The 16600-nt window shown below is 46.3% G+C and overlaps 2 protein-coding genes across 10 annotated transcripts in view; one reads left to right on the top strand and one right to left on the bottom strand.

Annotated features, from left to right (window-relative positions):
- Nucleotides 1-3779: 3779 nt before the first annotated feature.
- ADO (2-aminoethanethiol dioxygenase) lies at nt 3780-6351 on the top strand. Its single transcript, XM_079136406.1, has one exon. The coding sequence runs from the start codon at nt 4140-4142 to the stop codon at nt 4950-4952; it is 813 nt and encodes a 270-aa protein (XP_078992532.1). The 5' UTR covers nt 3780-4139; the 3' UTR covers nt 4953-6351.
- Nucleotides 6352-10531: 4180 nt separating this feature from the next.
- Nucleotides 10532-16600, bottom strand: part of EGR2 (early growth response 2) — a 14254-nt gene continuing 8185 nt past the window's right edge. For 5 of the 9 annotated variants that reach the window (XM_079136398.1, XM_079136393.1, XM_079136391.1 and 2 more), the window contains 2 exons: nt 14381-14489; nt 10532-12999 (listed from right to left, as the gene is read on the bottom strand). In XM_079136398.1, the coding sequence (XP_078992524.1) occupies nt 11744-12999; nt 14381-14399 (1275 nt within the window). In that variant the 5' untranslated portion in view covers nt 14400-14489 and the 3' untranslated portion in view covers nt 10532-11743. Of the gene's footprint in view, nt 13000-14380; nt 15144-16600 lie in introns of those variants that run through there. The other 4 variants (XM_079136395.1, XM_079136394.1, XM_079136396.1 and 1 more) reach the window with 3 other exon arrangements.

Raw genomic sequence — 16600 nt, 5'->3', positions numbered from 1 at the left:
TAACTTCAGGGAGCTTCATTTTTCTTTCTACTGGTAGGACCAGGTTTCTTCCTAACTTACCACAACTTCTTGGGGATGTTTCTTGTTCCTGGTATGCTCAGATTTTTCCATGACTAACTCTTTGATATTCAGAAGCTGCTTTATGTTATCTTCTGGTCACTCTTGATAATTAAATTTAAAGTCACAAGCCAGGTGTAGTGGTACATGCCTATACCAATACCATATACCTGTAGCATACCATCTTATTACTCTGCTTTATTGTCTTAAATTATCTCTGACTGAAATTATGTTGCTCATTTATTTGTACTATGTAACACCCTGTCTTAGTCCATTTTATCTTTGGTACCAGGGATTAAAACCAGGGGCATTTAATCACTGAGTGACATTTTATGCTACTATAACACAATACCTGAGGCTAATTTATAAAGAACATAATTTTATTCCTTACAGTTCTGAAGACTGGAAAGTCTAAAAGCATTGTGCTAAATCTGGCAAGAGACTTCTTGTTGCATCATAACATGGCTGAAGGAATCACATGGTGGGAAACGGGAAACATGTAAACTCAGGTCTATATTCCTATTCTTATAAAGCCACTAATAAGATCATGGAGACCCTACCCTCATGACTTAATCTAATCCTAACTACCTCCCAAAGGCTTCACCCCCCACAAATACCATGAATTTATGTTTGGGATTATATTTCCAATGCATGAACTTTTGGGGAACACATTCAAACCACAGCATCTCTCCCCCCACCTCCCAATATAATCATACAACTTGCAGGCAAATTCCTCGGGAATTCAAAATTTGTCTTCTTTGTTCCTTGCCAAATCCCCAAAGCCTAGAGCAATGCCTGGCACCTGGTGGATACTCATCATTTATTAGATGATAGATCCCACCTACCCCAAACCTTTTTCTGCCATGTATTTCTCTAGCACTCACTCAAAATTACTTCTTTTCTTGTCTATTCCTTTTCTTAACTTCTTTTGGTTTCCATTCTGCTCACAGAAACACTGAGAAACACAGAATAAAGAGCATAAAAAAGAACATTAATGATAATAGAAACCTACTCAGCCCATGCTACTGGCAGTGGGGCAGAAAGCTTAGCAAAGTGCTTCTTACAGGCATAAAGCCCTCAGGGTCATATCTTTCATTAGTGCAGCTCTGCAGGATGGCATCAAAGAATTATGGAGGTGGTCTGTCTGTGGTATACAAAAGTACCACATGCTCTGTGGTCATTCAGTGTTTCCTTAAAACCCCAATATACAAAAGATTCAGATGCAGAAAATTTCAACACCATTTTGGGAATCTACACTTTGCAACATAGCCAGGAGTTTCTTACACAGGTAGTCTTTGGAAATTTGCACTCTTAAGCCAAAAGATGGATAGTAAGGACTGAAAGGAATGTATTTCTGGGTGGATAGTTTAACCAATACAAATATTCTAAAATCTCTATGCTGAAGCTGATTCTCCGGACAAGTAGAATTCCATTTTAGTATTTACCAAATAACATTTAAATCCACTGGTCTCTAAGTACCACTTTTTGCCATTTTAAAACCATAATAATAGCTACTGTAAAATGGCAGCTACTGTGTTCTAGATGGTGCCAGCAGTGACTCACACATGTATCATATTCCAATTTGTAGAGAAAAATACTATGTTTAATTTAAGTAAGTGAAGACTACTACAAACCAAGAGATTTGGAAATCAAATAGATCCGTATGTTTCTGAAGACTGTTCTATGGTGTCTATACCTCCCACTAATTATACCTTTGTACAAATAAAATCAATAAATAAAAATCTATATTTGTAAATTAATACTTCTTGGTGACAGACACCCGTAATCCTAGTAGTTTGAGAGGCTGAGACAGGAGGATTGCAAGTTCAAAGTGAGCCTCGCAATGGCAAGGTACTAAGCAACTCTGTGAGAACCTGTCTCTAAATAAAATACAAAATAAAGCTTGGGATGTGGTCAGTGGTTGAGTGTCCCTGAGTTCAATCCCAGGTACCTCCCAAAACTATATATATATATATATTTCTCACTTTAGAGATTTCATGGGACTTTCCTACATGGTGAACTTTGACAGTAGTTTTAAATAATTTAATAATGGCATGACAATCCCTGGAAAACAATCAATCTTAAGAATTATTTTATGAAGTCAATAATTAGCCTCTTCATCAGAATTACCTAACATTAAGAGTTGCTTTACTATCTACAAATGTAGCAGTAGTTCCCAAACCTAGTTGATAATCAGAATCACAAGGGGGGCATTTAAAAAAATTCTGGTCTTCTTACCAGTTCTTCTGAATCAGAATCTTTGGGGTATGACCTCCAAATTATTTTTTGTCTTATTCCTTTTTCAGCTCTATAGAAGCTTCTGGTTAATGACTAAGGTTCAGAACTACTGTTACCCTAAAAGCCAACATTCCACAAGTGAATAAATTGAAGACCCGGGTTCCTGAAAACACACAGCTTGTAAGTGGCACAGTAAGCTGGGGAAAACACACACACACACCCCAATATCCTGACTCCCATTTGGTGCTTTTTATACCGATTCAAGCTGGTTTTTTGGTAAAATTAGCCTTATTTCTGATCCGCTACTCATGCTCTGGCAACTACTTACTGAACACTATCCTTGTGCAACTTAGTCCCTTATCTGCAAGCTGGGAATAATAATAGTGCTTACTATTAAAGAGTTTCTGTGGGGATTAAATAATATAACATTCATTACATAATGCACTTAACACAGTGCCTGGAATATTGTGAGTACTCATTAGGTAGGTTATGTAACGCACTAAAAAAGCACGCCTATTTTAACTGGAAAGAATTTACAAGCCACTCCAATTGCTAAAAGTACAAGAAACCCATGTTAACTTTGGAAGTCCAAGAGGGCTATAAACTCAGAGTTAAGTTTAAAGTTATGGTATCTAGTGCCTTATTTTTCCAGTCATCATTTACTTCTGTCAAGGGTCACAGGGAATACCTCTATGAAATTAAATTCGCGAGCGCCTGCCAGATTGTTGCACAGCACTGTTTCTCCTAGGATGTCTGAGAATCACCTAGTGAACCCATTTCTCAGTGACAGTCAGACATTTATAAAAAGTCTCTCTCCCTAAACAGGTGCTTCGCAGGCAAACCAAGCTGTGAAAAACAGTGGTATACAAAATCCGTGGCCACAGACAAATGATCTCTCAAATCCCTCTCGGCAAGAAACTATCGTGCTCTGTAATCAGAAAAACAGCGTCATCAGGCTCTGATGCAAACAACAGCTGGGCCCGGCTGTGCTGAGTAACTGTGGTGGTCACCAGGGACAGACTCGACCCCCTGACCTCCTAGGAAACTTAAAAAATTTACGAAAGCGCCCTCCCGCATTCCCCGTGGTGGATGCATAGTGCCGCCTAGGCGACTCTAAGGTTGACCCAACAACCTCTTTTTGGGGGGCAAGAGAAAAGCAAGGCGACCTTGGATGGCTGACCAAAACCGGGCGACGCCACAAGGTTAACGACCCCCTTGCCGCGTTCCTTCCATTGGACAACAGCCTCCACTACTGCCCCGGCCAGCCGCCGGAAGTGAGTCACCCAACCTGCTGCGAATGCCGGGAGTTGTAGTTAAGGGGCTACTCCTTTTGCACCCCAATCAACTCTTTTCAAACACTGAAACACTGTAAAACCATGGAAAAGGTCGCTTTACTCCCACCACGTGTAATAGTCCTGCCCTTTTCCAGGCGACAAAGCAAACTCAGAGCTCAGATGGAACAGCGGACTACAATTCCCGGCATGCTCTGCAGGACTTCCGGAGCACCCGGCCGCCGTCGTAGGTGCGGGCCGCATGAATGGAGCGCCAGGCGAAAGGCAAAGCCTGGTCCAGTCGCACCGCCGATACCTGCTCCAGAGCGTGAGTGCGGGCTGCCCGCCTTGCGCGTGCGCGCTGGGAGGGCGTACGAGGCGAGCGCGCCGGGCCGTTGCGGGCGCGTGACTGACGAGGTTGGCGGCGGCCGGCGCGCCGCGCGCCGGACGGGGCGATAGTTGCGGGGCCTCCCGCCTGGCCCCGGGCTGCTAGCAACCGTGGCGGCCGCTGCGGACCGCAAGGGGCGGAGGAAAGGCGGGGGCCGGTCCCGGCAAACGGAGGAACAGTCGAGCATGCCCCGAGACAACATGGCTTCTCTGATCCAACGGATCGCCCGCCAGGCGTGCCTCACCTTCCGGGGCAGCGGAGGCGGCCGCAGCGCTTCCGACCTTGGAGCGGCGTCTGGCCCCGAGGCACCGATGCCGCCTGGCTTCCCCGAAAACCTGAGCAAGCTGAAGAGCCTGCTGACCCAGGTCCGTGCGGAGGACCTCAACATCGCCCCGCGTAAGGCCACCCTGCAACCGCTGTCGCCCAACCTGCCGCCGGTCACCTACATGCATATCTACGAGACGGACGGCTTCAGCCTCGGCGTATTCCTGCTCAAGAGCGGAACGTCCATCCCACTACACGACCACCCTGGTATGCACGGTATGCTCAAGGTGCTCTACGGCACCGTGCGCATCAGCTGCATGGACAAACTGGAGGCGGGCGGCGGACAGCGACCGCGGGTCCTACCGCCAGAGCAGCAGTTCGAGCCGCCGCTGCAGGCCCGAGAGCGGGAGGCGGTTCGGCCCGGAGTACTGCGCTCTCGGGCCGAGTACACCGAGGCCAGCGGCCCCTGCGTCCTCACGCCGCACCGGGACAACCTGCACCAGATCGACGCGGTGGACGGGCCCGCAGCCTTCCTGGACATCCTGGCCCCGCCCTACGACCCGGACGACGGCCGTGACTGCCACTATTACCGGGTGCTGGAACCTGTCAGGTCTAAGGAGGCCTCTGGCTCCGCCAGTGACCTGCCCCGAGAGGTGTGGCTCCTGGAGACCCCGCAGGCTGATGACTTCTGGTGCGAGGGAGAGCCCTATCCAGGTCCCAAGGTCTTCCCTTAAAGCAGACGGCCGCCCGGAGCGTTGGGCAGAAGAGGTGCCCTACCCTTATCAGCCTGGCTGGCTGTGACCCACAACCACAAGGGCTCTCTCTTTGTCCCCAGCCTGGGTGTTGGATTACTGGTGTGAGCAGCAGCCGCTTCCTCTGCAGCTTGGGAAGCAGGGGCAACTGGACCACAGACACCCGGCACGGTTATGGGGGCGGAGAGGGCGGGAGGCTAGATTTCTTGGTACTGTCATTACCACCAGGGCTTTGATTTGTGGGAGTGGGCAGTGGACTGAAGCGCTTCCATCCTAGAGCCATAATGAAAATATTCTTCGTCCATAACCCAGTCTATACAAAATACACTAAATGATTTTCTTAATCCCACCATTCGGTGAATAGAATTTGTTTTCCACTGCTGCCCTTGTGACCTTTTGCTCCTCATAGTTTTAACTTACTGACTGCATGACCCAGTGGTTTGAATTGTTTGTAGTTCAAATCACTGGTACAAACGAAGTACTAAGAGTTGAGCTACTTTTCAAGTGAGTTGTCTTGTCTAATTAATTCCCTGTAAAAAGTAAATCGTCTTTTCAGAATTTGGGTATCACTATCAAAACAACTATGCATGTCAAGGACAATTAATTTTCTTTCTTCCACTTGCCCAGTAACCACATCTGGTCTACTCAGGCATCATATCTCAGTGAGAGCTGGTCACTTAGGGCTCATCTTCCCCCGTGAATCTCCAGATCTGTGAGTTGAGCAGATCTCTTGTTGCAGATTTACCTTAAATGCAAAGACCATGTTATCCTCAAGTGACTTTTTTCTTGTCTCAATGTACTTTAAGAGATGGTAGTGTAATCCTGTGTTTTCTAACCGGAAGATTCAGAGAACCTGAATCTGTTATGCTTCCAAACAACTGAATGTAAAACATCTCTAGCCAACTGTTGAATTCCATACCCCTGTTTATTTTCAATATCTTCCTGTAAAAGTAGACGAATACTGTGTTGATAACTGTTTCACATACTCCCAGGAACTGTACTGTTCCAGAGGGCTGTGGTTCTAGCTGTGTTGCTGGCAGTGTTGTCTCAGCCCTTACCCTCAAATAATAGCATGAACTTGTTTCATCTGATGTGGAAGAGTTAGAAAGCATAGATGATCTACTAGCCATTTAGGGCACCAAAACTTGGGATGAAATATTTCCTGCTCCCAACTCTTGATATGAACAGTTGTGCTATCTGTAGTTTTATTTTTGTCCTTTTCGTAGGCAGAGCAACTTTACCTTATTTACAGATGTATTAACACGATTTATTTCAGGCCATGGAGCACTGTTTCCCTCTTTTTACTATTTATAGGATTCTTTTTTTCACAAAACTTTTCATAAAAACAAACTGTAGAAATAAACACATTAAAATTTGCCCAGCTGTCGTGTAAGCCCTCTTGATTGACTTGCCCATGTGGCAGTAGAGTTCTAATATTTGTAATAAAGGGATTTACTACTATTGGTGGAAAGTGTGTGTTGCCCCTATAATAGGGAAACAATATGTGCCTTTCCCACTTGATGCATACCAGTTTACAGAGACCCAGAGGAAGAAGTATTTGTTCCCAATTTTTAAAAAAGTATGAAAAAGCAAATTCTTGATAAGTGATTTTTTTTTCCCCCTTAAACAGAAAAAATGTAACACCACATGCCACTAAAAACCTGTTGTAAAACCTGACACAGATTTAATACCAAGCATTTCCTCCAGGGTTGCTAAAATTACCTTACTGTAGTTCTTGAGGTGATGTGGTTTAAAATGCCTTTAGGGCAATGTGAAGCAGCTCTTCAGGCCTTTCAGATTGAAATAAATTCTAGGTATGCAAATGATGATTTTCTTAGAAAACTTCACAAAATAGAACTTCATAGCACAGTAATGTGTGTGATTATCACATACTTTTGTGAATTACAATGTAGCAAAAACTTGATTAATATACAAGGATTGTTGATAGTAATGTATGTGTTACAGTGCAATCTGGAGTATATTAACCTGCAGAAACATCCTGGAAAAAGGACAGTAATAAAGAATCATGAAAGACTTAATTACAGAGAAAAGTGTTAAGTTCTCAATTACAAGCAGTTTGTAAGAAAAAAGCTTAAGGTGCTTTTATTCTCAAAGGAATAAGTCATTCCTGGCCAAAACAGCAGTATGATCTCTTTCTGGTTTAGTTTAACAAGAACAGTGAAACTTGGTTTACTAATACATTCTGAGTAAATTAATGGTGAAAAAATGTAACATTCCAATGAGCCACTACAGAGAGAATATGCTCCTTATAAAGTTAATGTGCAGGAAATCCTTGCACCTCTGCATAAACTGTTATTCAAGACTGACTTGGTGTGTGCTGCTACTGTATTTCCAGATAGTTCTGCAATATAGATTGTTTTAGTAGCAGCTGTGGGATAAAAATTATCTTCCCCTAGGAAAGACTAGTGAACAAATGGTATTAATTGCTTAACATTTTTTCTGTTGAATAATAAATACAATAATTCCTTCTTATGGATGAGAGATTGTGTCTGAGTACTTCTGAAGATGTAAAATTCTTAATTATGGCAATGACCAGTTATATGAATGAAGACTAGGATTTTGAGAATTTTTTACTACGATTTGATGGGTTGAATTTACACTCACTGCTGCTGATTAATGAAAATGATAGTTTTATCAGTAGGAGTTTACCACTAATAGCCCTTAACTGCTCCCAGAATGCACACCTTTTATTCCCTTTTATTGTCTCCTTGTAGGTGCCTTAGTCTTGGCATCTCAGGAGAACACTGTCATCACTCCTCTACGATTCTGAATCCTGTACTCTAGCTCTACCCAAGGAAAAGGCAATATGTCTGTAATTCAAACCTCTACCCATTGCTAGTTAACTCTATCCTGAGAGCCGTGCTACTCCTTATAACTGCAGGTATAAATTCAGAACTTAAGGTTACACATTAAAACAGCACTGGTCACATCCATTGCACTGTCAAACAAGGAAATTGTTTGCTAATGATAAGGAATCTTCAAATCCAAGGATATTTTCATTTCAAGTTAAAAATCTATTTATAGAAAATAAAGGCATGTTTTAAATTTTAGAGGTAAATCTTGATTATTGCAAAATAGAGAAGGAAAACATACATTAGATCTATCTTTTAATTACTGTTATAGGTTCACTGTCTATAAGATTATGTTGTACTAAAAACTGGTGACCTACAGATTTCAAAAGTCCAGGCAATAGTAGAAATAAAATTAGTTTATTTCCTTGAGAGTGATCTTTGACACAGGGTGACTGAAAACACATCTGAAACAGTGTCTAAACATAACTATTTTGCTGTAACAGAAAAGAACTTTTGTATTTTACCTAAGGAAAATAAGCTAGTATAAGAAAACAATTACTTTCATCTTGAAAGAATCTTAGGACTTAAATATTTTTCTTTCCTTGGGTTTTTTCCCCCCTGTGGAATTTTATGGTTATAGTTAACGACTGGCAGCATTTTTGGCACCCGTGTTGATGGTTACCATCCCCCCCAAAAAAAGATCATTTATTTAGCCATTAAAATATTACTGTAGCAGTTTTTAAATAATATGTGAAACCATTTGCCTTAATCTCATTAGCTGCTGGGCTGTTTATTAAATAACCTGGTTCATGCACTTGAGAACCTTATTTAGGTTTAAAGCCTCTGTTCATGATACGAATTGAAACATCTCAAAAGCATTACAAATCATTAAGGAGTTTCTCTCCAGAAGATTTTTTTTACTAAAAACTAATAGAAACAGCTATAATAATCTATAAAGCTTATGTAAGAGATTAGAAGGAGCTGACTTTATCTTTCCATGTCTAATATCTTAAGCAAAGTAAAAAAATGAGATGACTTTGAAAAGTGCCCTGTTAAGTAGTGGAGCAAACCTAATTAAAGATATTGGCCAAACATGTTGAAATCTAGCAATAAAAGCCAGAAGGTTGACCTGAGTAAGCACTGAGGTGTGATGTTCTTACAGTGTATGTGTTACTGCTACCTCCCCAAGCCCAAGTCAAGGTGAAAGTGACTATGAGACCAATTTAGCTACCATCAAAATGTCGTCAGTCTTTAAATGTTTAGTCTATTGCTTTGTAAACAAAGGTTATCTTGATAGAAGATGGTCTAAAATTAAAATTTGGCAAGATGATTAGATACACAAAACTTGGTTGTATCATTTTAATGAAATCTTGATAGGAAAATACTTTTTGAAACATAATTATCAAAATGTGGCAGTTTTATACTATCAAAATTGGATAAATAAGGATTATAATATACTGATTAGCAGGAAAATATAAATTTAATGGGAAATCACCAGTCACTAGAAAAAAATCTGACACTCATACTTTGAAATCCCTATTTAGTAGTTCTAAGAAGAGATATTCTACATCCTTGAAGTAGGAATTAATTACCTTCATAAATTGAATTTCACATTCTAGTGCTGTTGAGGGCAAAAGGTGGCTGTGACCGTCTGCTACTCTGAAATATAGACCATCAATTTTCAACTAATTCTTAGGGAATCTAACCATAGCAAAGGACAAGCAGGTGAAGGGATTGTCAAATGCAGCAAAACAATGACTACTCCAACATATTATATTTGTGTACCAAGTATGGGTGAACTTAAATAATATTTAGGCCTACATTTTCCAGTAAAGATGATGACTTCACAAAGACAATCGTTTGCTTTGTATGGAAGGTGAATGGAATAACAATGTTTTGGAGAACGTATCTTAAAATCACTACAAAAGGTTTCTAGTAAAATGAACCTCATGATGTGTTATTTTGTGAACAATCATCCAGTATTGGGGAACACTACATTTGCCGCTTAATTTAGATTGTCATTCTTTGAAAATTTTTAAGGCTAATGTTACCTGTCTCATGGTATTTTGAGGGCCACTTCCAGACCCACTAAACCTATGGCAGATGAATGATCTTTCTGAATAAAGGCAAACAACTGGGAAATGAAGACTGGAGAGAAATGAGTCCTGGGGTAATTCCTTTGGCAACCCATTAGTGCTATCATCAGCAGTGTCTGACAGCATTTTTGATCTGAAGAGGCGATAGTGCTTTCAAAAAGTTTTCTGTGGTCATAAGACTAATCCTGGAACCTGAAAGTCATTTCCAGCTTGACCACGCCACCACACTTTCCACAAAGCCACATCGTGTCTGAGTTCCAGGCCCTGGTCAGAGTTCTGAAAGCAACTGCAAATGTGTAGTCTCCGAGTGGGCACTTGTTTGTAAGTATTTATTTTCCGGAGCCCACTCAGGAGCAGAGAGAAGCTATAGGCTGTTAAAGAGGACGGAACAATGAGTCAAAACAACGCCTCCCCACTTTTACACTAATGCATGGGGGAAATCCCCGGAACACTAGTGTTTGATTATGAATGGAGATTGCTTTGGAGTGAGAGGGCTGGTGTCCATAGGCAAGCAAAGAAAACCTGCAGGTCCTATCTTAATCTAAACACATTAACCTGCAGGTGCTTAGTGCTATTTTTTAGTAATTTCACAGGTACTGAATGTTTAAGTCCCACCCAGTAAATATTCCATAAATGATTCCTGCAGCAAAAATATTGTTGAAAAGTATTTATTTACACTATAGTCATAAACCATCCATTATCTGAACTTCAGTTAGTGGTTCGGCGTTAGAATAGGTGATTTATTTTTCCACAACTATTAAGAGCTAATAACCAAACAAATAGGCTCCAGTAACATTATGTACATTCTTATCTGAAATTTGACTACAAAGGTAACACTTTTAAGTCACAAAACAGAGCATACAAAAATATACTTTCTAAAAAAAATTCCAAATATTAATAGGCAGATATATACAGCCATACTTAACCCAGGGAGTGATTTTATTTTCCATAGTAAGGCAACCCATTTACATGCAGACCCTGTAACATCGTCTACATCACACAAGGCACCAAGGACACTTCCAACACAATTGCATGCATCCTAGTTTCAGAGAATATATGTACATCCCCCTTTAAATAAGTTAACCTCTGACTCATTTCAAGAGATCATAAATGCTTTACATTTTTTCCCAAAGGTTCAGAACTTGGAGAACAGTGCACATCAAAAATACACAAAATCTGAGTGGATATACACTGAAAATATAGTCTTTTCATTTCTCAACTCAAAAAGGAGCAGATATTGCTATGTCCCTCCCATCACATTGCACTTCTGTTCTCTGAGTTTATAATACATATTGCTTAAAGGGTTGAGACAACTAGATAAGCTTTGATTCACTGTTCTAGGGTCACAGAATGTGGCATAAAGGCCATGCTTTACTCAATGTACAGTGTCCCCCAAATCAGTCCCAAGCCATAAAGTGCACATCAGTTTTGCTTGTCTTTTTGCTGTCCCCACTTGAAGGGATCAGCATCTCCCAACCTACTGTAGAAAAGTCTCAGATCAACTCTGACATCCTAGGTCAAAAACCTGTAATGGGTCAAAATAAAGGGAAGGAGGAACAAAACCTAGTCAAAACAACCCTTTACAGCAGGGTCAGACCTCAGCCCTCTAGACCGGGGCCCTCACCCAACCCTCTTCTGAGCTGCCCCATTGCCTTGGGGTGATAGTCAACTCACCTAAGAGAGACTAAAACGGGTATGTTTTATGAAAGACTTGCTTCTAAGAGAAATGAGGGGCGGGGCTGGACTCCACCGAGTCCCTTTGCTCAAGGAGGAGAGAGAAGCAGGGAAGAGTGGTAGTGTTTGTCGTGCAGTGGACAAAGCATCCGGGACCTTGAGAAACCGGTGTGTCATTCTCAGTCTCATCTCAAGGTGTCCGGGTTCGTGAGGAGCAAGGGGCAAGCGACCCTCCACCAATACTGCTGTTGTTACTGCTACACAGGCTGCCCCCAGCCTGCGAGCCCCCAGGGCAGGAGGCAGAGGAGGGGGCTGGCACTGAGGAGGAGGGGGCACTGCTTTTCCGCTCCTTCTGTCTCAGATGGATCTTGGTGTGGCGCTTCCTTTCATCACTCCTGGCAAACTTGCGGCCACAGTAGTCACAGGCGAAGGGCTTCTCACCCGTGTGGGTGCGGATGTGTGTGGTGAGGTGGTCACTCCTGCTGAAGTTGCGCATACAAATCCGACACTGGAAGGGCTTATGCCCGGTATGGATACGGATATGCCGTGTCAGCTCGTCAGAGCGGGAGAACCTGCGGTCGCAGCCTTCTGCTGGGCATGGGTAGGGCCTCTCATGCACCGGTGTCTTGCTAGGTCTATTGGGGTACTTTCGAGGTCTCAGAATGGGCCGCAGTGGCAGGTGGTGTGGGTTATAGGCAGCAGCAGCAGCGGCTGCTGCTGAGCCACTGCCAGGCAGCCGGGGTCCCTCGTTGCCTCCACTGGCCCCTGGTCCTGTGACCCCCGCACTGGGACCCGCCAAAGTAAAGTTACGGATGGTAGAGAGTGGAGTGAGTGGAGGGGGGACCCGCAAGGAGTCCAGGGGACAGGGAAAGGGTTTGCGATCTGGGCCAGCTGTGCCATGTAGGTCTCTCTGGCACTGAGATGGAAAAAATCCAGGATAGTCTGGGATCATGGGGAAGAGACCAGGGTCCGTGGCTGGCTTGGGGGATGGGTAAGAAGGAGGTGGTGGGTAGGCCAGAGAGGAGGAGGTGGAGGTGGTGGCTGCAGACAAGAACGCAGAAGGGTCCTGGTAGAGGTCTCCTGCACAGCCAGAGTAAGGAGGAGGAGGCGGTGGTGGAGAGTAGAGGTGATCCAGTTCAGGCTGAGTCTGGGACATGGTGCATACACCCAGGGGTCCTGTGGCCAGTGGGTTGGGGGAGGCAGATGTGACGCTGGATGAGGCTGTGGTTGAAGCTGGGGAGGTGACCCCTTGCAGGATGCCTGCACTCACAATATTGATGATGCCTTCTGGGTAGCAGCTGGCACCAGGGTACTGAGGGTCAATGGAGAACTTGCCCATGTAAGTGAAGGTCTGGTTTCTGGGCGTAGAGACGGGAGCAAAGCTGCTAGGATATGGGAGATCCAAGGACCTCTTCTCTCCAGTCATGTCAATGTTGATCATGCCATCTGGGGAGGGAAAAGGCAGAATGGAGACGGAGCAATGAGAATGCAGCCAAGAATTCCTTCTCACCCCCTCTCTCATGGGTCCATTTCCAAGACTCTGGATCCCAGCACTGCAGAGTTGGGGCAAAGCCCAACAGGTGGGGAAACTGAGGCCTAGAGACAGTACGTAGAGACTAGCTATAATCTGGGACTCAAGAACTACCTCTAGGAAAGCAGGATGAGCTCCTCCCAATCCCCCTCCAAGCCATCTGTGGTTCTAGTCCCTAATAAAAACACCCAATAATAGCAAACGACAACATTAAAAATTTCCCATCTGCCTGGAACTTCTCTCCTTTTCTTTTTCCTGAGGGTCCCACGGCTAGGTTACTACGACAGACACCAGCCAAGCACGGACCAATCCCAATTAATGCCAAGAAGGTGCCCGCGCGCAAGAGGAGCCTGAGAACCGCGCAGGGATGGGAGGGAGAATATGCGGCTGCTCCTTATCCCCAGTGCCTTCTCTCCCTCCCTCTCCCGCTGCGCTTTCGCTGAGGGCTGCTGGAGGGAATGGAGGCTGCGGAGGAAGGAGTCTATAGGTTTCCCTCACCTCCCAGTATCCTCAGGCTTGCCGGACACCCTTGCGTCCCCGCCCCAGCCCAAGACCAGTGGCCAGGCTCCGTAGAAGGCGCGGGGGCAGAGGAAGACGACTTTCTACAGCATCGCCAAGGAAACCCGCGGTGCCGGTGCCCCCGCGGGCCTCCCTCCGCAGTCCGGGGGCTGCTTCCCGCTGTTGCCCGCCCTCCTCTACCACCTCCTCCCTGCCTCCCCCGACCGGAGTGCCAGCTTTACTAACCCCCTACACTTCGCGGGCGGCGCACAGGTTGGGGTGCGCCTGGAAGGCGGCTCGAGGAGCGCGCTTCAAGATTTCCCCTGAGTATCCGCTGACCCGGAGGGAGCCGTGGACGCTTTTCCCTGGCACTTTGCTGCCCGACTGTTCAGATGCGCAGTTCTCCCCGGGAGACCCGAACTTTACCAACACTTCGTCCCTACCCCAGGAGGGAGAGGCCGAAGTACCGCGGGCCAAAGGGCCTGCGCAAGCCCCGAAGCCCTGAAAGGCGTCTTTCGCATCCTCATCACCGAGTACGCCAGGGGCCCGGCGCACCGCGGCGCACGCACGCGGGTTCGCCGGCAACCTGGTACATCTGCCTGTGCTCCCATCCTCAACGCCCTTGTCCCATTCTTTTGGGCTCCTCTTCACTCACTTCCAGTCTTCAAAGCCAGTACAGTCAGCGCAGTCCACCCGGATCCCCAATCCTCTCCTCCGAGTCCCGAAACACCCACAGCTCCCCACCCACTACCTCCAAGCCCTGCGAGTTCTGGCCTGCGGCGAGAACACGCGGCTTACCTCCGGCCACTCCGTTCATCTGGTCAAAGGGGCCTCCCAGTTCGGCATTGGGGAAGATGGTCACCGACGTGGGAGCGAGGTCCTCCACCGGGTAGATGTTGTCAGACAGCTGGTGCACAAAACCACTGAGAGTTACTGGGATTTTGTCTACGGCCTTCGTGGTCATCATTTGCTCCTCGCACAACCTGGAGACCCAACTCCCTCGCTACCTGGAGTGTCAGAGAAGCCGTTTTGGAGAGGGGTTGGACTGAGCCTGAGTTGGTATCTCCTTCTGCCCTCCACACTTAGAGACTACCACCACCAATAACAACAACAACAACAAAAAATCCAACAGAAATAAAACTAGCAAACAAGTTGCTGGCTTTTTAAAGAAATAAGAAAAAATGGCTATTTGCCACTGACTCTCTCCTGTCTGTGTTCCGGCAGTTGGGAAGCCAGGAGTTGCTGGTGTAGTGTTATTATAACAGTCAGTGTGTCCCCTCGCCGAGCTATTAATCAATTGCTGCTCTCTCAGTTAGGCGGAAAGTGTTGCTGTAAGTACTTATGGGCAGATTTTCAATGCCCGTGACGTCGCTGCCCATATATGGACTGAGGAACAGGGCTGGGCCAGGCGGCTTTTGCCGTCACATGGCTGATTTGCATACGAGCTCGGTCGCGCGGGCTCCGCTGGGCTCGCCACTACCGGTTCTCAGCCAGCGGAAACCCTCGGGGGTCCGAGGTGCGCGGCCCGACCCGAGCCTGGGTCCCGGAAGCAGGGCTTAGCAGGGATAAGGGCGCGCCGCGGACCCTGCTGCGGCCAGTGCGGGAGAAAGAGCGAGTAGGGACTGCAGCTCAGCCTCCCGGGCGGGGAGGAATTCCGGTTCTCCGAGACTTTCCAAAAAAGGCGAAGATCCGGTACTGGCGGCTCCGCCTCCCCAGCCCTTGTTTGGGAGCCATTCCGGAAAATTAAACTTCGGAAAGAAACCGAGCCTAGCCGAGACACTACAGTCAAACCCCTACTCACTTTCTTGGCAGCTCAAAACCGCAAGCAAAAGGAGGCAGTGAAGAAAAAAAGAAGAAGAAAAAAAAAAGGCTTCATGCATTCACGGAAGTTGACTGCTTTTTTCTGAATTACTTGGTGGAAAGAAGTGGCTGGTGATAAGAGTGAATGCGGTATTGCTTTTTTGGAAAGTCTGTTCTATTTATACAGGAGCGAAAACGGAACAGGTTTGGGTTGTTTGTTTGTTTAAATATTTTGAGCATCATGGGGCTGAGGCGGTGGGTAGACCCTAGGAACAGCAGAATTACTGCGGGAGTTCGAGAGAAATCCTCAGCCGGAGACACCCTCTTCCTCTGCCCGCGCGCTCCCCGCCCCCCTTCAGCTGCTGAGCGGATCGGGCTCCCTTCCCGGCTTGTCTGGGCGGTCGGCTGCGTGGGGGCGTCCAGATGGAGGCTTGGACACTCACCCTGCCCCGTCACACACACACACACACACACACACACACACACACACACACACTCCACTTCCGCTACACAACTCCCTCCTCCGCTGCCCTCTTCGCACACCCACTCACACACCTTATGCTACACACCTCCCTGTTGACAAAGTGCGCCAGCGTGCCGAGCTAGCCAACAGGGTCCCAGGGCGCCAGAGCAGACGCCGAAGCTCTCCGGAGGTTACTTTCTGCGAAAACTCTGTCCTCACCTTCGCCACCTCTCCCTGTCGCCATGAAACCCCCTGATCCCCGCAAACAGTCTCTCCAGGGGTGAGTCCTGTCCGCACCCAAGCCTTACTCCAGAATGCACACTAGGAGAAACATTCTCCCTCTACCGCGCCAAGAACCACCTCGGTGTCCTCGGCACCGACTGAGTGAAGCAAACAGTGTCCCCAACGAGTTTCGAGCCGCCATCATCCTACACGTGTTTCCCTTTGCTAGTTAAAAAGAAAACTGACCCCGGAGAAACATTCTGTTAGTTCCCAAAGCAATTTTTAAAAACTTTTTTAAAGCGGCGTGTTCTGGTTCACTGGACGCACGGCTCCTACCTCCCAGCGCGCCCCAGCCCGCACCAGAAGCGCTCCGGGCCTGACAAGGGCCCTTCGGGAAAGATGGTCCCGGAATCCCCATGCCCCGCACGCCGGCACCTGCCTAGCCGGTGGCCGTTTGTGCCCCCGCCCTTTCCCGCTCCAAAGTCGTGGAAGCCGAGGAAAAAGTGCAGAGGGCAGCCTCGCGGACCCGGCTC

The sequence above is a fragment of the Sciurus vulgaris genome (assembly GCF_902686455.1).
Source record: "Sciurus vulgaris genome assembly, chromosome: 4".
Classification (NCBI taxonomy): Eukaryota; Metazoa; Chordata; class Mammalia; order Rodentia; family Sciuridae; genus Sciurus; species Sciurus vulgaris.
Note: the sequence above shows the minus strand (reverse complement) of the source record. Positions and strands in the feature narration are given on the sequence as shown.

Excerpts from the sequence above, each read along its gene's own strand:
- ADO (XM_079136406.1), top strand. The coding sequence starts at position 4,140 with ATGCCCCGAGACAACATGGCTTCTCTGATCCAACGGATCGCCCGCCAG.